Here is a 25228-nt window from a genome sequence, read left to right as displayed (position 1 = left end):
TGCTCTGCTTCTGATCCAGCCCCCTGAGATGTACCTGGGAAAGTGGTGAGAGACGGTCTAAGTTCTTGGACCCCTCTCATCCCCGTGAAAGAGCCCAGTGAAGCGCCTGCCTTTGGTCTGGTGTAACCTTGGTTGTGACAGCCATCTGCAGAGTGAACCAGCAGTAGGAGATCTCTTTGTCTCTCTTAGATACCTTGCCTTTTAAACAAGCAAGTAAATAAATCTCTTGAAAGATGTATAATGTGCTTAGAACAAAGTTAGCTATTATTAAGTGGTAGCTATGATTTTAAAAAACAATTTTGTGGGGCCGGTGCTGTGGCATAGTGGGTAAAAGCAGTTTGAGTCCTGGTTACTCCACTTCTGATCCAACTCCTGCTAATGTGCCTGGGAAAGGACTTGAAAGATGTTTCAAGTCTTTTGGGTCCTGCACTTATATAGGGGACCCAAAAGAAGCTCCTGACCCCTGCTTCTGACCAGTCTAGCTCCAGCCACTGTATCCACTTTCATTAGTGATGGAAGAGCTCTCTGTAACTCTGTCTTTCAAGTAAATAAACAAATCTTTAAAAAATGATTTTTATTCTTAGATATTCTCTTATTCAACTTTTTCTACATACTTTGATTTATTATGTATTTCTAGTCAAACCTGGATAACAAAATGTTTTAAAATTTATTTATTTGTAAATGTTTGTTACATGGGTGAGGGGATTGTAGACCCATGCAGGTCTCTGGGTAGGATAGGAAGGGCTGGGTGGGGAGAGAAGGTGGCTGAGAGAAAAGACCCCACCTTCCCTCCTCTGACCAGGGACAGAAATGGTCCCCTGGTTTCGTCCCAGGGGTGAAGGGGAAAGAACGTCCTGAGGGTGTGACTTGAGTAGTTCCAATTATTCTGACATGGTATGGGCTTCATTGCAACAGGTAAGAGATATCATTTCCCATACTTGCTGGCTGGCTGTGTCTTGTTGGTATGTCCAAAGCCTTAGATGCCTGGTGGAGAATTTGGCCTGTAGTGTTGTTCACCTTTGCTTCTTGCCATCTTTTGGTGAGGTACTAAAGATCCTCTGTTGAATCAGTGAGGTTGACTGTCCTTTTTTGTTTTTTGGAAAGACAGATACACAGAGAGGAGGAGAGACAGAGAGGAAGATCTTCCATCTGATGGTTCTTTCCCCAAGCGGCCTCAACGCCTGGAGCTGAGCCAATCCGAAGCCAGGAGCCAAGAGCTTCTTCCAAGTCTCATATGTAGGTGCAGGATCCCAAGGCTTTGGGCCATCCTCAGCTGCTTTCCCAGGCCACAGCAGGGAGCTGGATGGGAAGCAGGAGCTGCTGGGACGCAAACCAGCACCCATATGGGATCCCGGGGCGTTCAAGGGGAGGACTTTAGCCACTAGGCTACCACACTGGGCCCTGTCCTATTAGCGTACATCGCAGTATGTTGTCTCTACTTACATTGAGTCAACTTTGAGGACAGCCTGGTCCCACAGCACGTGCTGTGAGGCCGGATCAAATGTCCATGTGGTGTTCCCTCAGGTTAGAGAGCAGGTGGACTAGATCCATTGGGCCGACTCCTAAGAACCCCTACTGAGTTGGTCACCAGAACAGGCTCTTGTGTGTACCAGAGGGTGCTGCATCCCAGCCTGACCTGGCCCACTACCAGACCCAGGTGTACTGGCAGGTGCTGATGTCTGATTGGGACAACCCCTAAGAAACCCAACTAAGCCTGAACCCAGGTCCAGTCCCCCATGTGGACCAGTGGGACTGTGGTCTGGCCCTGCCCATCCCCAGATCTGACCTTTACTCATACTGCCTAGTGCTGTGCCCTAGGCAGACCTCCAAGGTTCCTTTCCTTAGTCCCTGCCACCAGAACTGGCTCTCATGTGTGTATGTAAGTGCTGCAGCCTAGCCAGACCCAGCCTGCTCCCAGATCATCTTCACGCGCATCAGCAGGTGTTGCAGTCTGATCAGGACAACGCTCTTTTCCTTTTAAGACACCTTGCACCTTCTAATTATCTGTAATGGGAAGGGTGTACCTTCTGTTTTAGCCTCACAGAAGAGTTCATTTCCATGATGCTAGATGATACTGTTAAACCTGTCTCTTTTTTTTTTAGATTGATTTATTTATTTACTTATTTTAAGACTTATTTTATTTTTTATTGGAAAGTTAGATATACAGAGAGGAGGATCTTCCATCCGTTGATTTACTCTCCAAGAGGCCACAATAGCCGGAGCTGAGCCGATCCAAGGCCAAGATTCAGGAGCTTCTTCTAGGTCTCCCAAGTGGGTGCAGGGTCCAAAGGCTTTGGGCTGTCTTCCACTGCCCTCCCTGGCCACAAGCAGGGTGCTGGAGTGAAGCAGCCGGGACACAAACTGGTGCCCATTAAGGGATCTTGGTGCATGCAAGGCAAGGATCCAGCAGTAGGTCATTGTGCTGGGCCTTTTTTTTTTTTTTTTTTAAGATTCATTTATTTTATTTAAGGGTGGCTTTACAGAAAGAACGAGAGACAGAAAGATCTTCTGTCTGCAGTTCCTCCCCTCAAGCCTCAGCTGAGCCAATCTGAAGCTGAAGGCAGGAGCTAGGAGCTTCCTCTGGTCTCCCATGAGAGTGTAGGGTTCCAGAGTTTTGGGCCATCCTTGACTGCTTTCCCAGGTCACAAGCAGGGAGCTGGATGGGAAGTGGAGCAGCCAAGATTCCAAATAGCACCTGTGTGTGCAAGGCAATGATTTAGCCATTAGGGTACTGCGCCAAACCCCTGTTAAAGCTGTTTTAACATTTCTGGTTAATCAGATATATTATAGTTGGTTTGAAAAGTACGGAAGAACATGGATGGATTGTTGGGTATGTCCCTTAAGTCATTTCACTTACTTGGCAGTTATCATTGCCTTGTAATTATTACGAGCTCATTCAATAGATACAAACTGAACATTCTTATTTTATACTTTGTGGTAGGTACAGACTTGGTGACACAAGGATAGACAGAAAGGAGTTCATAATTCTTAGGGATAGAGACCTTTTTCTTTAAAATATTTATTTATTTTAATAAAAATAAAGATTTATTTATTCATTTGGAAGAATTACAGAGAGAAAATCTTCCGTCTGCTGTTTCACTCCCCAAATGGCTGCACCAACCATTTGTTGGGCCAGGTTGGATCCAAGAGTTTCTTCTGGTTTTTCCATGTGGGTGGCAGGGAGGGTCTGAAGGACTTTGACAGTCTTCCATTGTTTTTCCAAGTACATTATCAGGGAACTAGATTGGAGATGAAGCAGCTGGACTTGAGCCAGAGGTGCCCATACAGGCTGCTGTGGTTCCAAGTGGTGGCTTTACCCACTGTATGCCAGTCCCAAGAGACCTTCATTTCTGTGTTCCACTCCTGTTTGTGTTCTCCACAGCACCATTATGTGTGCAGACTCACAGATACTTGTAAGGTGAGTGTACTGCTGAAGTTGTTATCTGCTCTCTGGGTCGTACGAGCAGGGGAACCACTCCGGTCTGCCACTAGATGTGACAGAGCTCATCTGGAACAGTTGTTGCCCCCCGAGAACAAACATATGTGGTCATAGTTAGGGTCATTTGGTACCCAGAAGGTAAGGACAGACTCTCAGTGCATACTACGATTTGCCTTGTCCCTCAATTTGCTCTTTGGGTTCTGTTCAAAGCCCAGAAATTAGACTTCTCTAAGTGATTTTTTTTTTGAGGAGGTACCATAAAGAACCTATGCTTGGTTCCAGCATTGTAGCATTGTGGGTTAATCTACTGCCTGGGATGCCAACAGCCCAAATGTGTCCCAGTTCGAGTCCTGGCTACTCCTCATGTGATCCAGCTCTCTGCTAATGTGCCTGGGAAAGCAGCAGAAGACGATCCAAGTGCTTGGGCCTCTGCACCTGAGTAGGAGACGCAGAGGAAGCTCATGGGCCAAACTTGTGCAGCTACCTGGAGAAAAAACTAATGGTTGGAAGATCTCTACATGTTTCCCGTTTTCTCTCTGTAACTCTTGCCCTTCAAATATAGATAGATGGTTAGACAGACAGATGAATCAATCTTTACAAAAATGGGGCTGGCATGATAGCTCAGCTGACTGATCTTCTGCCTGCAAGTGTCAGCATGCCATGTGGATGCTGGTTCGTGTCTCAGCTATCCAACTTCTTTTTTTTTTTTTTTAAGTAAATTTTTTAAATTGTAAAGTCAGATATACAGAGAGGAGGAGAGACAGAGAAGAAGATCTTCCATCCGACGATTCACTCCCCAAGTGACAGCAACGGCTGCTGTTGCGCCGATCTGAAACCAGGAGCCAGGAACCTCCTCCCAGACGGGTGCAGGGTCCCAAGGCTTTGGGCCGTCCTAGACTGCTTTCCCAGACCACAAACAGGGAGCTGGATGGGAAGTGGAGCTGCCGGGATTAGAACCGGAGCCCATATGGGATCCCGGGGCATGTTCAGGGCGAGGACTTTAGCCGCTAGGCCACGCCGCCGGGAATAATAGGAATATGTTATGATAACAGGAAATGTTTCCAACAGTGAGACATGGCATGAGTTGGTGAAGTATTTTTTTTTTTTTAAAGATTTATTCATTTTATTACAGCCAGATATACACAGAGGAGAGACAGAGAGGAAGATCTTCCGTCCGATGATTCACTCCCCAAGTGAGCCGCAATGGGCCGATGCGCGCCGATCTGATGCCGGGAACCAGGAACCTCTTCCGGGTCTCCCACGCGGGTGCAGTGTCCCAAGGCTTTGGGCTGCCTTAGACTGCTTTCCCAGGCCACAAGCAGGGAGCTGGATGGGAAGTGGAGCTGCCGGGATTAGAACAGGTGCCCATATGGGATCCCGGGGCTTTCAAGGCGAGGACTTTAGCCGCTAGGCCACGCCGCCGGGCCCTGAAGTATTTTTTTTTTAAGATTTATTTTCACACACATACACACAAATTAGAATAGATAGACAGAGAACAACAAGTAAAGCTTAGAACCAGACAGGAAACGGTCAGCGTGGATGTTCTGCACTTCAAGCCAGTTTAGACTATCCTACTATCTGACAAGTTCAGCAAAATTATACTTCAACACTATGAACTGCTAAATACTGAAATGAAAATAGACATGAGACAGCTGAATAGTACCCTATAGCCATTTTAAGGTGTATAGCAGCTGGTTCTTTGTATAAACTAAAACTGAAATGTCAATGAAGTAGTCACAGGATGGTTAAGAACTTGCATTTTTTTTTTTTTTAACATATTGGTTACTCAATACCATGTCAAATAGTTCCATAATGTTGTAAATTGTTGTTGCTGTTATGTTGTGGATTTTAATTCAATTGGATGATATTCTGCCAGCTCTGCCTTCAGACCAGAAATGATCTCCCCAAGAAACTGCTGAATTTATCTGGACAATAAGATGCTGGACTCTATGCTTGCAATGAAAGAATCTTGACTGAATTCGAACTGTAATATTGCAATAAGGTGGAGGAATCCACCATGGGGGGAGGGTATGGGGAGGGGCTGGGGGAATCCCACAGCCTATGAAACAGTGTCACATAATGCAATGTAATTAATAATAATAAAAAAGATTTATTTTGTTTTTATTTGAAAGGCAGATTTACAGAGAAGGAGAGACAGAAAAATCTTCCATCTGCTAGTTCACTCCCTAAATGGCCACAAAGGCTGGAGCTGAGCCGATACAAAGCCAGGAACCAGGAGCTTCTTCCAGGTCTCCCATGTGGGTGCAGGGTCCTAAGACTTTGGGCCATCCTCGGCTGCTTTCCCAGGCCATAAGCAGGGAGCTGGATGGGAAGTGGAGCAGCTGGGACTCAAATCGGTTCCCATATGGGATCCTGGTGCATGTAAGGTGAGCATTTAGCCACTAAACTATGGTGCAGTACTTGAAGACGGTGTAGGAAGCAAATTGGGGACCTAATATTATGGGAGCGAAATGGTAGAAGAATTAAGAGAAGGCAGGGGCAGCTCTCTGAGAGTCACAGCCACTGATGAGCTTGTTCTAAGTCCTGAATTAGTGAAAGGGTGGTTAATTATGTAAGATATCACAGCCGTAATTCTAGGTGGCAATCAACTATATGACAGTCAGTTGGATGAGGTGTGTACAAGTACATGCTTGATATGCCACAAACCCTGTTAGTAGGCCAGATTGCAAGTGTTCAGTTCCAGGACAAAAGATTTACATGAAGTAAACAGGCCATTAGGACCTCTGCTAAACAGGCTAGGGTTTTGAGCATGGTTGTATGCTCATAGGAGGGAGTTAGAGTGTACAACAGGCCTACTGTTGATGCTTAAGAGAAGCTCTGCAGAGTCCTCACTCTGTTGATTGACCTAGAGCTGTGCTATCATGGATTGTTCAGCTCTTATGGGAATGCAGTCAGTAGTGGCTGCTGAGAATGCAAACCATTGTCACTCGTGTCTCTGAAGGGAGATTTGGCAGCATTTGGTAACATGTCAATGTCCGCGTCTATGAATCTACTCCATCGAAAAACGTGTAGAAAACCTGGGAGTTTTTAGTTGCACCTGGGATATTATTGAACTATAGTGCATCCATCTGGAACTGTAGTTTGCATATAACTTCCCAGGTGTTGAGAAGTATTAAAAAGTTAACAATGTAAAATGATCAGGATATACTGGTTAAAAATAAAAGAATTCCTTGAAAGACTAGTTCGTTTTTATCTGAAAAGCTAAGCTACAGAGAGAGAAGGACAGATAGAGCAAGATCTTCCATCCACTGGTTCACTCCCCACATGGCCGCAGTAGCTGGAGCTGGTCTAGCCTGAAGCCAGTAACTTCTTCTGGATCTACCACGAGGGTGTACAGGTCTAAGGAGTTGTCTTCACTGGCACATCAGCAGGGAGTTGGATTGGAAATGGAGTGGCTGGGACTCAAACTGAGGCTTGACTTGCTATGTTGTGACACTAGTCCCATGGAAGAGTGTGGTATTGTATTTTAAAATCTATTGATCTACGTATAGGATTACTTTTGTGTACTAGAACCTCGCTTTTTTATTATTTAATGATTTATAATCATATCATGAGCAGAACAACAAGGTATTCCCCATCTATTTTGCTGTTCTGAGAAGATGCATTTGTGTCCATCTGGTCATGTGGTTTTGGTCACTCACATCAGGTTGCCTTTGGGGAGCATGTGAAATGTCGAAACGGATTCTGTTCCTAATTATAGATGGGTATCAGACTAACCCTCTGATAACATTTTGTAAATTTGAGTAAAAACATAATTTGTGAAAGATAACTACTTGAAGACATGGGAAGATCAGATCAGAATGACAGGCAACTTGAAAGTTGAGAATGGCTTTGGGTATGAGTCTCATTATGCAGTTTTTGCCTGAAGGTACTCCCAAGTTTGCATATTGAGTAGTGGTTAAAACTCAAGTGAAAATTTCTACTTTTGGGGCCAGCCTTGTGGTAGGTTAAGCCACTTCCTGCAGTGCTAGCATCCCATGCGAATACCTGATGGGGTCCATCCCAGCTGCTCTGTTTCTGACTTAGCTCTCTGCTACCTGAGAAGGCCATGGAAGGTGGCCCAAGTGTCTTGCCAATACATGGAAGACAGATGCAATTTCAGGTTGTTGGCTTTGGTCATTTGGAATATTGAACTATCAGATGAAAAATATGTCTCTGTCTCTTCCCATCTCTCTGTCACTCCGATTTCAAACAAATAAATAAATCTTTTCCAAAATTCTGCTGAAATTCTCACTGGTACTACCTTGAATTTATACCTTAATTTAGGAAAATCTGACATATTACCACTGACGAGCCTTCTTGTTCTTGAACATGTTAGATACTCAAGATACTGCATAGGTACTTAGGTCCTCTTGAACTGCTGTCTCAGAAACACTTTGCAGGTTTTACACTTTGCTACTTATTGAGTTTATGCCTGTGTGTTTGGTTTTTGACACTATTGTGTACATTTCTGTTTGCTTGCAGCTTTACTTGGCAGCTGTTGCATGCTGCTGTTCCCTCCACTTCTCTGGGATGTGCTTAAGTGAAACTTATGGTCATCATCCAAGCAGGGGCTCCTTACAGGGGTAACAGACCTGGGGCAAGACTTTTCCACCTTCCCTCCAGCCTTTCTTTTTTTTTTTAAACGTTTACTTTATTATTATCATTTTTTAAAAGATTTATTTAGAAGCTTATGGCTCAATTGGTTGATCTTCTACGTACAATCATTGGTGTTTCATGTGGGCACTAGTTCATGTCCTAGCTGTACCACCTCCCATTTAACTTATGGTCTGGGGAAGCAGCAGAATATGGCTCAAGTCTTTGGGTTGTGGCACCCACATGGGAGACAGGAAGAAGTTCCTAAATTTGTTTATATATACATATACATAAATATATATATATACATACATATATATACATATATATTATATATACATATACATACATATACATATATATATTTATTTATTTAATTTTATTATTATCATTTTATGATATAATTCCGTAGGCTCCTGGTATTTCCCTTATCCCAGCCAAACCTTCCCCCACCTAGTTCCTCTATATCATTACTAAAGTATAGTTCTTCATACACAGTCATATGTCCATTATTGCGGGCATGGACAATGGCAGAGAGTCCAGCATCCTATTGTCAAGATATAGTAAACAGTTTCATTGTAAGTCCATCTTTTTCTGGAAATAGAAATGCATACTGCATTGTATCCTCACATCTAGATATTTCCATTTCACAGCTACTGTACATCACTTTAAATGAAAAGTCATAATGCAAAATCAACAATAGGAAGAAAAATAGAAATTTACAATGCCATGAAGTTAAATAACATGTTACTAGATATGACAGTCTCCATTACACAGCTGCTATATATCCCCTTAAATGAAAAGCCACAAAACAAAATCAACATCAGGGAGAAAAAAGAAATTAACAACATCATGAAGTTAAATAACATGCTACTAAGTGACTAGCATGTAGCTGAAGAAATGAAAATCAAGAACCTTCTTGAAGAAAATGATGCCACTTCATGATCTACGAGTCAACGAATGATTTAATCAGAAGAAAGTGTTTTTGAAGAGATGAAACCAACAGAAAACATCAAAACCCATGTGATATAGTTTCCACTGATTTTTGTTGGTGAAGTGTGTCTCTTCTAGACAACAAATAGATGGATGTTGTTTCTTAATCCAGTCTACTAATCTATGATGTTTGATTGAGCTTAAGGCATTTATTTTCAGGGTTAATATGTATGGGTGGTACTTTAGTCCTGTCATTTTAGGAATGGGTTGTTCATTGGTTTAGTCTTCTGTTGTCATTTTATTGGGATGTTCTTCCCATTTGCCTTTGGTTTTGTTTGGTGCTATTCCTCTTCTCTGTCAAGAGAACATCTTGAAGTATCATCGTTAGGGCAGGTTTGGAAGAGCCAAATTCTTTTAACTTTTCTTGACTGTGGAAGAATTTTATTTCATTTTCAAAGACAAAAGAAAGCTTTGCTGGATATGTTATCCTAGGCCGACAATTTTTTTCTTTTAGAATCTGGACTATGTCGTTCCATTCTCTTCTTGCCTGTAGAGTTTCTTGTGAGAAGTCTCCTGTGAGTTTAATTGGCATTCCTTTATATGTCAATTGATTTTTTTTCACGTGCACATTTCAGGATCTTTTCCTTATGTTCAATTGAAGAGAGCTTGATGATCATGTGTCTTTGTCAAGATCTCTCTTAGTAAAGCCTGTTGGGAGTTCTGTGCCCCTCCTGGATGTTGTTTCCCAATTCTTTCTCTAGATTAGGGAAATTTTTCCTTTATTATCTCATTAAATACATTTGTAAAACCAGTTTCTCTTTCTGCACATTCTGGGACTCCCATAACTCTTATGTTAGGCCTCTTAATAGTGTCTTTCAATTCTTGAATACTTTCTTTGGCCTGATCCAGCTCTGTTTCCAGCTTTTTGTTTGCTTCCTCCTGATGACAGGCAATATCTTCCAATTCTGAGATTCTTTGTTCTGCTTGCTTCTTTCTATTTTGGAGACTCTCCACTGTACTTTTAATTTGCTCTGCTGTGTTCTTAATTTCTGATGTATCAGCCTTGATTTGCTTTATTGCTTCCTTAAATTCTTTGAACTCTTGTATGTGCTTCTCATTTTTGATCAGAAGCTTTAAAATGAGTCTTATGGATTCTGTGTCCCCCATTTTCTCGATGTCTTCCTCAATTAACTCTGAGGTTGGCATAGGGTTTTGCTCCTTTGCAGGGGAGTTTTCAGTAATATTCATTGTGCCTTTGTCTCTTCTTTTGCTCTTGGTCATTGTACTTCTGGTTAGCAAAGTCTTCTCCTTGGGGCAGGTTTCTAAGCTGTGTCACCCACAGGTCTGCAGTTTGATTTTACTTAGTGCAGGTGGTACACAACTTTTTGCTTGCAGCCACTTGTGCCACTTCCTCCAGCAAGTTCCAGGTCTGGGTTTTTATGTTAGATTTCCACCATGGTCTCCACAGCCCCAGCTCCTGGCTCATCACTCTCCACCTCCTGTGATACCATGCTGAGGTTGCACCGTTGTCTGTACAACTTTTCTCCCACTTCTGGTTAGAGCAGGTCCCAGGATTGGAGAGACACCAGGTGTCCAATATAGCTAGGTTGTTTGTGGCACTGATCTTGGTAGAACCTGTTAGACGTTCGGTCTGGGTGCAACACAGACCTATTTTGACCCGTACAATGCCACAGTCGGTATTATTTTCTTGCAGGAGCAGTGCAATCCATGGAACTCAGTGAGTTCTCACAAGCTCAGCACATGCGCAGGTCACTGTTGTCCCCTACAGTCCTAAAGCTTTTGCCACAGTGTACAAAATGGCGCCTGATGTACCACTACTAGAGTTCTTGATCTGCTGGCCATCAGATCTGAGGGCTACCCTGACCTGTCTTGAGTGGAACCTATAGGATGCCACATTGCTGCAGTTCACTGAGTCAGAAATGAGTTCACTCCCAGCTCAGTGTATGCTCAGTCCTTTCCCTTGGCTTTGCTTCCTTACGCAAAATGGCGCCCAGTTCAGCTCTAGGGGGCTGACTGGGCTGTGAAATCCACCCTGTTTTTGCACTGTCCATCTGGGATCTGCTGCTCTGTCTCTGCTCCTGGTCAAATCAAACGGACCAGCAGGACAGACAGTTCTTTGTCTGGGTTCACCTCCCAAGCTCCCAGTGAAAGTCCCTTCCCACCTAGTTGCTGATGGAGTTCAGATTGCCATTAGCTGAATGCCGCTGGCGTATCAGTCACTGCAACACCACATGGTTGTTTCCACTGCTTTCCTGTGTCTGTCAGTCTGCAGTTACCCCTCTGCTGTTGTTCTGTCCTCTCCTATTTCCTGGAATGTATCCTCTCTGCTTCATCCTGATTAAATGTTTCTCCGTATATTTAAATGTGTCCTTGCCCTATTCTGCCATCTTGATTGCCTGAGGTTCCTGAATTTGGATTGGCTCAGGTTCAGCTGTAGTGGCCATATGGGGAGTGAAGCAGTCGATGGGAGATCCCTCTGTCTCTCATCTCTGGAAATCTGACTTTCCAATAAAAATAAATAAATCTTTTTATTATTATTTATTTATTTGGAAGGCAGAGTCACTTAGAGACAGAGAAAATGTGAGCGAGATCTTTTGTCTGGTTCATTCTGCACGTGGTTTCATTGACTGAACTGTCCTGGTCTGAAGCCTAAAGCCAGGAGCTTTATCTGTGTCTCTCAGGTGAGTGCAGGGGCCTAAGCCCTTGGGTTATCTCTGGCTGCTTTTTCAGGCACATTAGCAGGAAGCTGAACATCTAAGACTAATCCAGTGTTCATATGGAATACCTGTGCCCCAGTCTGAGAATTAGTGTGCTATGCAACCATGCCAACTCCAGCATTTTACATTTATGCCAGCAGTGTTTGGGGAATCCAATTTCTGACATCATCATAACACTTGTTATCATCTGCCTTTATTATAACCATCCTAGTGTGTGTAAAGTGACATTTTAGTAGAGATATCTTCTATGTGCTTCTTCATTTCCCAAATCACCACAATGGCCAGAGCTGGGCCACAACACTGGGCCTAGTAGGGGTGTGTGTGTGTGTGTGTGTGTGTGTTGGGGCAGGGGAACAAACAAAAAATCCAGAAAAGAAATTGAGAAGCTGATTTAAAAATCATCATGAACATGAAAAAAACTGACCATTCTGTAGTGGTCAAAATAACCTCGAAGAACAAGATGAAAGGGTATTTTCAACACTGAAAATGAAACTACAGTAATAAATACTATGATATTGGCCTAAGTATGTATGTATATGTATATATATATATATGCACACACACACATACATGTATATGTTTAAAGATCAGGTGAACAAAATTGAAGGTTCAGAAACAAACCATTGTTTATAAATTATAGCTTAAATAGTATGACAGTTTAAAAAATCCAACATTGTAAACAAAGTCTGGGGCTCGGCAGCATGGCCTAGTGGCTAAGGTCCTCGCCTTGATCCCATATGGCTGCTGGTTCTAATCCCGGCAGCTCCACTTCCTCTCTGTCTCTCCTCCTCTCAGTATATGTGACTTTGTAATAAAAATAAAATAAATCTTGAAAAAAAAAAAAGCCATCCTTAAAAAAAAAAAAGTCTGGAGGAAGGAATATTTTCTCTAAGAAGTTTGGAGTATAAAGTATGTTAGGACAGCCTTCTCAGATTGAAGCATTCCATCAGATTATGCGAGCTGGAATAGTGTAGCTTTGTTAATGATTGCTAAGCTTCTAAGCCAGCTGCTTCGGAGCTGTGTTACATCTTTGTTAGAAGATAAGTCCTTGGTGTTACAGAGCAGTCAAAGTGTTTCCATGTGGAGTTCTGTAGGCATTTCAGGAGCCAAAGCCTAAGAACTAATCAGTGGCAAAGATAATAAAGAGAACAAATTGTATTCAGAGGGTCCCCCCCCCCCCCAAGGACACTTTTTTCTTTGGTTTTACTTAAAAGGTAAGGTAAGCCAAACAAAAAATCTTCTATTTACTGGTTAGTTCTCCAAAATGCCTCCAACAGCCAGAATTGGGGCAGGTTGAAGAGCCATCTGGGTCTGTCACATGGGTGGCAAGGGCTTAGGTACTTGATCTGTGGTCCACTGCCTCCCACAGTGTACATTAGCAGGAAGCTGGATTAGAAGTGAAGGAGGCTTGAACTGGGCCTTGAAGCAGGTACTACACTTGGGGTGCTGGTGTTGAGACCAACTGCCTATGGCAACTTACCCTCTTAGTAACACAGATCCTGAGTGAAGAGGGAGGAAGGTAGCGGGAGAGTTGAATGAGTTCTGGGTTAAACCCTAATATACTTTTTAAATATTTATTTTTTTTATTGGAAAGTCAAGATATACAGGAAGGAGGAGAGACAGAGGAAGATCTACCATCTGCTGATTCACTCCCCAAGTAGCTGGAACTGTTGGACCTGAGCCGATACAAAGCCAGGAGCTTCTCGGTCTTCCACGAGGGTGCAGGATCCCAAGGCTTTTGGGCCATCCTCGACTGCTTTCCCAGACTATAGGCAGGGAGCTGGATGGGGAGCAGGACTGCCAGGAGTGGAACCAGCGCCCACATGGGAATTCCAGTGCATGCAAGGCGAGGTCTTTAGTCGCTAGGCTACAGCGCTGGGTCCAAGCCCTAATATTGACAGTCACAGATTTACCACTGATTTGCTGTGATTCTTGGGCAAGTCATTTAGTTTTCGGCTGTTTTCTTCCTCATTTTCAAATTATAGATGTGGACTGAGTGATTATTTAAGATCTCTTTCAACTCTGAAATCCTGAGAATCTTCAGATCTGAGAATTTCCACTTCCCCAAATAGGAGCATTTTCTCAATGATATCAGAGAACCTTTTTCTGTCATCTCTTTGGCAGATTTCATTCCCCTGGCAGAAATGAAACTGGATCAGAATCTAATTTTTCCAGCTTGATTTCATCTTTAGCTTCTACACTCTGTAACAGTAACAGATGGGCAGAAAATGTTTTCCCACATTCTTGAAGTGGAATAAATAGCAGGCTGCGATTAGCCTTTTTAGCTGCCCTTGGACTCTGAATAGTATCTGCTGCAATTGGGAGCACAAATGCCAAATAAAATTTGTGCCAGGAGATGGTGAGATATAGACAAAAATACTCATTCATATCAGGAGTTCAGTGTCCACTTGTCACTTATGTATTTAAGACTGACTGTTGAAGACAGCTTGGAATAGTTGGCGCCACCATCCCATTGCTGCCGGATGGCTTGTTGCACTCCATTCTGGACAGAGAGCTTGAGAGAGCTGACCTTTGAGCTCTTGTGTAATTCTCACAGCTTCAATTTCCTTGGCCCAGCAAAGCTCCACACACTTTCAGCCATTATAGTCCGCCCACAGAGTACGCCTCCCCCTTTTAATTGCCTATTCTTTGTAATTGCTTTGTTAATTCTTTTTTTTATTGCATTTCATTTTATGACATTGTTTCATAGACTCTGAGGTTCCCCCAACCCCTCCCCGTGCCCTCCCCCCATCGTGGATTGCTCCACCTTATTGCAGTATTACAGTTCAAATCCATTCTTGTTTCTTTCATTACAAGCATGTACCATGCAGAGTCCAGCATCTTATTGTCCAGATCAATTCAACAGTTTCTTGGGGTGACCATCTCTGGTCTAAAAGCAGAGCTGGCAGAATATTGTTCTGACCGATTAAAATCCACAACATAACATCGACAACAGTTTATAACAATATGAGGTTAATTGACATGGTATTGAGTGACTGATTCTTTGCAACTGTAAAATGCAAGCAGAATCAGAGGTTGTCTTTTGAGAGGCTGATGATGTATCCAGTACATTGAACCCAGAAAGTAAGTTGAGACAGGCAAAAGCAATTATGTGTGATTTCTGGCAGAGGATCAGTGGTGGTTTGGCAGAAATCCATGCGCCCAGGAGTTCCGATTAGGTACCGGAAGGACTCTTGGTGGTGGAGCACTTGTCCAGCTTTGGATGTTTGCTTGCTTGTGTGTCTCATCATAGACCTAATGGTGAAAGTACACTCTGTGGTCGCTTGTCAGCATCTTGGTAGAGAGTAGGGATTATTGATAGAATGGTAACAGACTAGTCCTGGCCATACTTAAAATTTTGGAGCCAGTTCATTGGCTTAGCGGCTAAAGTGTTCACCTTGTGCACACCAGGATCTGATATGGGCATTGGTTCTAATCCCAGCTTGGGGCCTGGGAAAGCAGTTGAGGACAGCCCAAAATCTTGGGACTCTGCACCCGAATGGTAGACCCGGAAGGAGGCTTGGGGCTCCTGGCTTTGGATTGGCTCTATTCCTGCCTTTGCTGCCGCTTGGATAGTGAATCATCCGACGAAGATCTTCCTTTCTGTCTCTTCTCCTCTCTGTAAATCTGACTTTGCAATAAAATAAATAAATCTTTAAAAAGATTCTATCAATCTGATTGGGTTGCTGAATTACTCTGTAAATTCAGTCCTCCTTCCCCAAATTGAGGTTCATTCTTCTTACTCATTTTGATCATAATGCTAAAAGAGAAAGGTTATCCCTCAACCATTTTGAAAACAGCTTATAAATTCATTCTGTATTAGGTGTGTTAGCAGGAACTGTTCTTAATGGCAGAAGAAATACACTGTTAGGTTTTAAAATGCACTTAAAGTTGTTTGCGCAGCTAATTCCTGCAGCCAAGTCCTGTTTTCACAGTTAGTTTCCTGAAAGCCGAAACACCAGACACGATGAGATATTAGGAGATCCTTTTATTCCAAAGGGATAGGAACAGGAGCGGGGTGGGGGTGCGGGGGACAGGAAGGGAAACATCTCCTGCCATGGTGGCAGGATTAGAGCTGCCAGGGCAGGGAAACGGGAAAGATGGAGGAGGATAGGGGAGTGGCAGAAGGGGCAGGGAACACACGTGGCAGCTCACTTACACAACATTGGTGAGCCTGCAGGGTGTCCCTGGTGAGCCTGCAAGGTGAGGAATTGGTTGGGAGGAGCTGTGGGTGGGGCCGCAAGGGACTGGTGACTGAGATTATCTGAGCCACAGGTAGGTGGGTGGGGACTAGAAGGAGGGGCCACCAGAGATTGGGGAATGGGATCCTCATATAAAACGTGTGGTTACCTTTCATTGGTGGATAATCGGAAGGAGCCAATTTCGTAAGCATTGGGGAGGGGAAGCAGGAAGCTGTGCCAGGTCCTGGATAGGATGTTTGAATCACTCCTCACGGGAAGATCTTCCTCTCTGCCTCTCTTCCTCTCTGTACATATGACTTTCCAATAAAAATAAAATAAATCTTTAAAAAAAATGAGCCTCTGGACCCTGCACCCACATGGGAGATCCATAAGAACTTTCTCTGTCTCCTTCTTTCTGTGTATCTGCCTTTCCAATAGAAAATAAATCTTAGAGAAACAATGCATTCAAAATCCTTTAAAAAATAAAAAATAAAATGGTAAAAGTGACTTAAAATCAAGAATAATGTGTTTTTTTAAAAACATCCTTTTCTTTTTTGATTTGTTTAACTGAAAGAGTTATAGAGAAAAAGGGAGAGATGAGAGATGGGGGCAGAGACATAGAGGGACAGAAAGAGGTCTAGGGCAGGCCAAGCCAAAGCCAGGAGTCAGGAACTCCTTCCAGGTCTCTCATGGGTTCAGGGATCCAAGGACTTGGGCTAGCTTTTGCTGCTTTTTTAGGTGCATCAGTAGGAAGCTGCACAGGAAGTGGTATATCCAAGGCTTCAACTGGTGTCATTGTGGGATGCTTGGCATCTCAGGAAGCAACTTAGGGCACTACACCACAACATTGCCCTCTCAAACGGAACTATTCCAAATGGCTGCCTGCCCCTAGAGCCTTTTTTAACTTTGAGGTGACCATTTTGGTTGGGTTGAAGTGTTTGGGTCCATGCAGTAGATGTGGATGACACCAAGGTGTGAAGAGAACAGCTCCCCTGTTTGGCAGGGCCCAGCAGATTTCTCTCTGACCACCTTGATGCAGTCTCAACCCCTGTTTGCATGGACACTCAAGCACCCCACTAAGAATTCTGTAATCTACTGAGGCATTGTTGTTTGCCCTTGTGAGATGGTTTTTGCAACCGATTGAGCTTGAGAGTTAATGTTGCTGATGATGTCTTGGTGAATGGGCCCTTAACTGCGCACAGGAGTACAATTAAGCCCATGCCATTTCTGGACACCTTATTGTGTGCCTATCCATTGCCCTATATTCTGGACCAGACATGTAGCACATCTTCTGGGAAAGACCTTGATAAATATCCTAAATGTTGATGAAAGTGATGGAAGTATAAACTGAAACTGCTAGGCAAAAAATATAGCTACTGTGATGTTAAAGATTAGCCTGTCCCTGCAACTCTTTAGAGCATAGAAAATGTAACTGTTTTAGCCGCTTTTATAATTTTTTTAACTAGAGGAATTATAGGGTGATTTTATTAATAACATAGAGATATGCTTTTGATTGTTGTTTGATTGTTTATGAGGTTATAGAGTCTATAATTGTGGGGGGATTTAATATTTGAAACTTTTGTCTTGGATTTTTATATTTTTTTCCCTTGTAACATATTTCTCCCATTAAATGATGGGCAAGTTGTGGTAATAGAAATGTAGTAGGAATGCATTACTGATTAACAGGTAATCACATGTGCCTTGACCTTGGAGCCTTGGCTGTCGCTCCATGGCTACTACTGAAGAATGAATAATGGCTTGCTTTGACGAATATGAATACAGTACTTTGCAGAATTATCTTTAGGGTCACCCACTTAGCCCTGAAGTGCAGACAGAATGACCAAATGTCTGTACATGCTCCCCTAGTCTTGAAGTAAAAATAGAACAACTAGTTGTTTGTGTAGAGGCTTGTGATGTGTCTGAGAAAATAAAAAAGGACAGCTTCTTGAGCTGTTGCGAGAGGGCACCAAGTGACAGCGTCCATGTCTTTCTTTATTGCTGACTCCACGCACGCTTCCCGAGCTCCGAACTCGGCTGGAGCTGGACTCCGGCAAAGAAGGACTACCCTGACTCAGAATGCTTGATGTCTAACTGAGCAGGCTTATGCAATGAAGAATCAGCCATTTGAAAGCTCTCAATGATGAATACCTATGTGTGTGCTACAAATTCTGTTGTGGGGTGCAAGCGAGATCATGCCAGACATGTCTGAGGTTTATTAAGGAGTCTTTATTAATCAAGCTTGGTGAGAACAAGGCCCACCAGAAATGGCAAATCACAAGTCCATATGGCAATCCAATAAATCGTAACCCCAAGAAGAACAAATGGTCATTACACTGAAGTCCATCCGTTAAGCTGAAGACCTATGTCCCAGCTTCCTCAGCAATTTAAGTTATCCAAAAAGACATGCAATAACTAATCTGGACACACTTACAAAGCTACAGACATTCACCTTTCCCTGGCTTCTCCGTCCACATTCCACTCCTGCTAGGCCTCACCTCCCCTGAAGCCAGTACACAAATTAGAAATGCAAAGCATGTTAGCATTGCCATCTTTACTGTCCTGCCCAAGCAGTGAACAGAGGGTGAGGAATACAGACACACAGGGGCCATGCTCAGGGGATACCTGTCCTCAGAGTCTGTCTGCAGGAAGCCAGAGAGCAAGCAGGTACTGGGGAGGCCAAGAGTCGGAGCCCCTCCTTATCATAAGCCTTTATGGGGGCTTTTGAGGGGAGTGGTTACAGACAATGCAATATTGCCCCTTTTTAGGTTCCATGTGGTAATGGGTGAGCATCACAGATGGGCAGGAGGGAACACCTGGGTGGTGGGGCAGGGTAGTGGCTTCCAAGCTCTTGGCCCTGAACTAGCTGCCTGCCTCACTACAATTTCAGGAATGGAGAAGAAAAGGGTTTAAAATGAGATTGCAGCTGTAGTGGGACATGTTGAGGTGGGCCTAGACTAGGAGGAGGTGGAGGGGAGGATGCTTCCAGAGCAGGGTAGGTGGCAAGGGTGTAGGAGCAGATACTGAGACAGCGAGCATGGCTGAGTAAGAAGACTGGCCTGTGGCAGCTGCTTGTGTCCAGCCCCTTGACCTGCTGTGTCCCAAGGTCTGGATTTTGTGGATTGCACATGTTAATGGTGTAGTTCTCATTTCGCCTCTGTGGTCTGTATTTGCTTCAGATTAGCAGCTGGCCCCAGGGGCTTGATGAGATTCAGGTTCTGTTCCTTTGCAGAGACCAGGTGATTGCTTAGCGGGTCAGTAAGGGTACTGGCAAGGCTCTGGGATTCTGTTTTGTCCCAGGTAATTCTGTCTTTGGCCTGTTGGTGTTTCATAGTCCTGATTCATAGAGCTCCCTCTTCAGTCGCTTCAGGTGGTGTTTCAAAAGCAGCAGCTTGCTCCCAGAGGCAGCCTGGTCTTTTCCCCATCTCTGCTTTTGTTTGGATGAACTCCCTTTTTCATTGCTGTCATTCTGTCTAGCTCAGTTTGGATCCTTTACCACGTGGGGTCTCTTCCCAGGAAGGAACTTTGGGAAGTGAGCATCTAGAGTTTCCGTGGCTGGCTGGCCCAGCTCACGGCAGCCTCACTGGGACTTCTTGCAGGGGGCAGAAGCACCTCAGCTTCAGTTGCTGATCTCAGATTGGCCCATTGCCTTTCTTTGAGGATTCGTTCTTCCATTCTCAGGCTCACCAAGCACTCTTTGGATCCCTCTAATTTGTTCTGCACAGCTACTTACGACCCTCATCTCTTTTGGCTTTTGGTATCCTCTCCCCGCATTTAAAAAAATTATTTATTATTTTTTTATTGGGAAGGCAGATATACAGAGAGGAGGAGAGACAGAGAGGAAGATCTTCCATCCGATGATTTACTCCCTAAGTGAGTGCAACAGCCAGTGCTGTGCATATCTGGAGCAAGGAGCCAGGAACTTCCTCCAGGTCTCCCACATGGGTACAGGATCCCAAAGCATTGGGACGTCCTCAACTGATTCCCAGGCCACAAGCAGGGAGTTGGATGGGAAGTGGCGCCGCCGGGATTAGAATTGGCGACCATATGGGATCTCGGTACGTTCAAGGCAAGGACTCTAACTGCTAGGGTACTGCATCGGGCCCACCCCTCTACTTTTGTTTGAAATGTTACCCATGGGGCCCAGTGGCGTGGCCTAGTGGTTAAAAGAAAGAAAGAAATGTTACCCATGGGCTTTTTGTGTTGCTGTCTACTTGCTCTGTTTTTATATGGGGATTCATAAATTTCAAAGGGCAGTGTTGCCTACTCTACTGTTTTTTTAAAAGATTTATTTATTTTTATTGGGAAGGCAGATTTACAGAGAAGGAGATACAGAGAGAGGAAGATCTTCCATCATCTGATTTACTTCCCAAGTGGCCGCAATGGCCAGAGCTGAGCTGATCCAAAGTCAGGAGCCAGGAGCTCCTTCTGGGTCTCCCACAGAGGTGCAGAATCCCAAGGCTTTGGGCCATCCTTGATTGTTTTCACAAGTAGGGAGCTGGGTGGTAAGCGGGGCTTCTGGGATTAGAACCGGCGCCCGTATGGGATCCCTGTGAGTGTAAGGTGAGAGCTTCAGTTGCTGGGCTACTGTGCCAGGCCTGTCGGTTGTTCTTAACTTTATTTTTTAACCAAATTCAGAAATATTATTATTGACCATAATTCCCATTTAACAGATTCCAATGGGAATGATGGTTTCTTATCCTCCCTCCTCTCAGGTTCACCAAGAATCTTTCCCCAGACAAAATCAACCTGAGCACCCTGAAAGGAGAAGGTCAGCTGACCAACCTGGAGCTGGATGAAGAGGTTTTGCAGAATGTGCTGGAGCTGCCCACCTGGCTGGCCATCACTCGAGTCTACTGCAACAAGGCCTCCATCCGGGTGAGGCGGGGGGGGGGTCAGGGCACTGCTGTGCTCCTTGACCAGCAGGCCTGCCTCCTGGGTGGGCAGCTCCCAAGATCTGAGCCTTTGCTTTCCTCTTGCAGATTCAGTGGACAAAGCTGAAGACACACCCGATCTGCTTGGTAATGACCGTTCTTGGTTACGAGTCATCAACTGGGCATGATGGGCACGGGACTTTACAATACAGGGGAGGAGGTGGGGAGGAATTGGGATGCGCTGACCCTTTGGAGAGTGCTGGGTGGTTCTTGGGGGCCTGGTAAGTATCTCCATAAGACAGAATGACCATTATCTGGGTTTACTCTGGAACTACTGTGCAGGACAGGAGTAATCAGCAAGACACAGACCCAAAACCTGTGTTGTCTAGAATTCTTGCTACCCAGATTCTGTCCCTTGGGTTCCCTATTTTTTCCTGAGAATCCTGGCAGAAGCCAAGTTAGAAAGGTACTTCATGTTGACTGTTGGGTGATACTCAGCATGGAGTGTGTGCTGGTTTTTGTTTGTTTGTTTGTTTGTTTGTTGTACCATGTGTGCCTCTGTGCGGGTGCTTAGCTTCAGCTGGCTTTTGTTGCAGTGTCTGGATAAGGTCGAGGTGGAGATGAGGACCTGTGAGGAGCCCCGGCCACCAAATGGACAGTCTCCCATTGCCCTGGCTTCCGGACAGAGGTTAGTGGCTTCCAGCCCTGTTATTTCCAACGTGTGAATTGCTACAGTCTTTTCTTTAAAAATAACCTGAAACTTCTCATTGTGGTGAGCATAGTGTAACGAACCCCACGTTCCCAAGACCTGCTTCAGCCATGACCAGCACTTTGCTTTTCCTTTTTCATATTTTTTCTGCCACTCAGTGTGTGTGTGCATGATTGTGTGCATACATACTGACTCAAATCCCGGGTGCTAAATGTGATTTCAGCCAGCAGTATTGCTGTATTATATGCCTATAACAGATTGAACACAGTGAAAACCACTCTCATATTCAGTGAAGTAACAAGAATTCCCTAATGTCATCTAGCACCTTGATAATACATGTTCCTGAGTTACCTCCAAAAATGTTTGTTAACAGTACATAGTGAATAAAAGAGGTTTACAGGGCCAGTGCTGTGGCATTGTGGGTTAGGCTGGTACCTGCAACACCGCCTTCCCATATGGGAACTGGTTAGAGTCCTGGTTGCTTGCTCAACTACTTCTTTACTTCCTTCCTTCTTTTTTTTTTTTTTTTTGAGATTTACTTATTTTTATTGGAAGGTAGGTCAGACTTAGAGAGGCAACGAGACAAAAATCTTCCATCCACTGTTTTACTTTGCAGGTGGTCACAATGGCTGGAGCTTAGACCATCCAAAACCAGGAGCCAGGAGCTTCTTCTGGGTCTCCCACACAGGTGCATGGTCCCAGAGCTTTTGGCTGTCCTCGACTGCTTTTCCTGGCCACAAGCAGGGAGCTGGGTGGGAAGTGGCACAGTCAGGACACGAACTAGTGCCCATATGGGATTTTGGCACCTACAAGGTGAGGATTTAGCAATTGAGCCATTGTTCTGGGCTCTGCTCCACTTCTGATTCAGCTCCCTTGCTAATGCACCTGGGAAAACAGCCAAGCATGAACCAACTCCTTGGATCTCTGACCCTCTTTTGTAACTCCACCCTTAGATAGATAAGATAGATAGATAGATAGATAGATAGATAGATAGATAGATAGAAAGAAAGAAAGAAAGAAAGAAGAGGTCCTTATATAGTATTTGGGTGATATTCTTTTAAGGCTTTAATAGTCTCACATCCCCGTTAATACACTATTTGTGGGGCTGGCATGATAGCTCTTTTGGCTAATCCTTCTTCTGAAATTGCCATCCATATAGGTGCTGGTTCATGTCCCAGCTGCTTCACTTTCGATCCATCTTTTAGCTTATGGCTGGGGAGGTTGGTGGAGGATGGCCTAAAGCCTTTGGACCCTGCACTTGTGAGGGAGACGCAGAGGAAGCCCTGGCTTCAGATTGGCTCAGCTCCAGCCATTGTGGTCTTTTGCGGGGGCCAACCAACAGATGGAAAATCTTTCTGTCTTTCCTCATCTCTGTAAATATAACTTTCTAATAAAAATAAATAGATCTTTTGAAAAATGTACGATTTGGGCCCAGCTTGATAGTCTAGTGGCTAAATCCTTGCCTTGCATGTGCTGGGATCCCGTATGGGCACCATTTCGTATCCTGCTTGCTCCACTTCCTTTCCAGCTTCCTGCTTGTGACCTGGGAAGGCAGTGGACACTGGCCCAAAGCCTTGGGACCCTGCTTTTTCATGGGAGACCCCGAGGAGACTCCTGGCTCCAGGCTATGGATTGGCTTAGCTCCTGCCGTTGCGGGAGTGAAACAGTGAATGGAAGATCTTTCTGTCTCTTCTTTCTGTAAATTTAGCTTCCCAATAAAGATAAAAAAAATCTTCAAAAAATGTACAAAGAATCTACTACTTACTCATTGTAGAAAATGCTTTTTAAAAGGTTTTCCCTTGCATTATATTTTGATTGATTGCATCCTTGAAGTTTCATTTCAAATGTTTCCCATTGAATCTGATGGTTAGATTTACTGGATTGATTTGATTCTATTTATTTATTTATTTATTGGTTTTGTTTTGTTGGTAAAAATGTTTCCAGGAGGAGAAGGATCTCTATAGACTTTTATTTAAAAAAATTTTTTTTTTTAATTTATTTGAAAGTAAGAGTTAAGAGAGAGAGCTAGGTCTTATGTACTGGTTCACTCCCCAAATGGCAGCGGTGGCCAGGGCTGACCTCTTCTGAAGCCTGGAGCCAGGAACTTCTTCTGGGTGCAGCCTCCAAGCACTTGGGCCGTCTTCTGCAGCTTCCCCCGGTGGATTAGCAGGGCGCTGGATTGCAAATGGAACATCTGGATCTACGGGAGCTGGCATCACAGTTGGGAGCTTAACTTGCTAGAGCGCAACGCCAGCCCCTCCTTTGGAACTTTGCCTTGTGATGAGATGTGTGTAAGAGTTCTTGTTCTTGGGCCTTGTCAGTACAGAATAATCAGACTTCAGTATCTTTACCTAATGTGAGAAATGATACATGATATTTCATTGTTTTTTTTTTTGGTATATTATATAAAAGTGTGATATATTGAAATACACAAATTGTAAGCCCAGTCATTATTTACCAAGTTAGATCAAGAGGCAGAGTGCTTGGGAAGCCTAGATGCTTCTTGTGACTTTTCTGGTCATACTCACATGCAAAGGTGACTTTTTTACTGGTTTCAAGCAGCAAGGGTGAGTTTTGTCTGTTTTTTTTTTTTTTTAAAGCTGTGTAAATGAATATAGTCAATTGTGTCAAGCTATGTTACTTCAGTGTTAAGTTTGGGATAGTTTATGTATATACATATATATACACGTACATAGTACATTTATGTGTATATAAAATTCCTTCAGCCTCATCACTGTATCATGTTCTATTACATGAATTTGCCACAATTTCTCTGTTGCTATAGGTGAATATTTGATGTATTTTTAGTTTCTATTTTTAAGTATAAGATTTATTTATTTTTATCAGAAAGGCAGATATACAGAGGGACAGAGACACAGAGAGAAAAATCTTCCATCCACTGGTTCACTCCCCAAATGGCCACAACGGCTGGAGCTGAGCTGATCTGAAGCCAGGAGGCAGAAGCTTCCTTTGAGTCTCTGATGTGGGTGCAGGGTCCCAAGGATGTGGGTCATCCTCCATTGCTTTCCTAGGCCTTAAGCAGGGAACTGGATGGGACATGGAGCGGCTGGGACACAAACTGGCACCCATATGTGATGCTGATGCTTGCAGGTAGAGGATTAACCAATACAGTCATCACATTATTCAATATATTAATGCCATGTCATTTGTCATGTTGTTGTTGGTTGGTACATAACTGTATGTATTTATTAAATCCCACAAAGTAATACCACAAATGAATTTTTCTATATGCAAATTTAAAATGTGTAAGAACCATGGCAAGGGGAGAGACACAGAAAGAAATCTTCCATCTGCTGATTCATGCACTCCCCAATGGCTGCAACAGTCTGGGCTGGGCCAGACAGAAGCCAGGAGCCTGGACCTCCACTCCTGTTTCGCACGTGGATGGTAAGATAGACAGGGTTTATTGAAAGGACCATTCTCCCCCCATTGCCATTTCCTTTGTCGTAATGTGATTCTCAGTGTAGTTTTGATTAGGTTGACCACTTCATTTTTTTTTTTTTTTCATTTTAGATGATGTCTACATAGTTGATCAGGATGGGAAAGATCCAGGGTTAGGGGAAAGTTGGTGTGATCATTGTTTCCAAACTTTCTGTTTCTTCTTTCTATTTCTGGGAGGAGGGGGAAATAAGGGGAGAAGTTGCACCCAGTCTCCTAAACACCCAGGGATAGGGAATGGCCCCCCATATCAACTCAGGGTTCCGATGTGTTGCAAACTCCGAGGGTTCTGTCCAGGTGGA

General features: G+C 43.9%; 1 protein-coding gene across 2 annotated transcripts in view; it reads left to right on the top strand.

Annotated features, from left to right (window-relative positions):
• Positions 1–25228, top strand: part of BLTP3A (bridge-like lipid transfer protein family member 3A) — a 73070-nt gene that overhangs the window by 16763 nt on the left and 31079 nt on the right. For both annotated transcript variants that reach the window (XM_058664256.1, XM_058664253.1), the window contains exons 2-4: positions 20600–20762; positions 20867–20905; positions 21355–21446. In XM_058664256.1, coding sequence (XP_058520239.1) covers positions 20600–20762; positions 20867–20905; positions 21355–21446 — 294 coding nt within the window. The remainder of the gene's footprint in view (positions 1–20599; positions 20763–20866; positions 20906–21354; positions 21447–25228) is intronic.

This window comes from Ochotona princeps, chromosome 1 (genome assembly GCF_030435755.1).
Source record: "Ochotona princeps isolate mOchPri1 chromosome 1, mOchPri1.hap1, whole genome shotgun sequence".
NCBI lineage: Eukaryota > Metazoa > Chordata > Mammalia > Lagomorpha > Ochotonidae > Ochotona > Ochotona princeps.
Note: the sequence above shows the minus strand (reverse complement) of the source record. Positions and strands in the feature narration are given on the sequence as shown.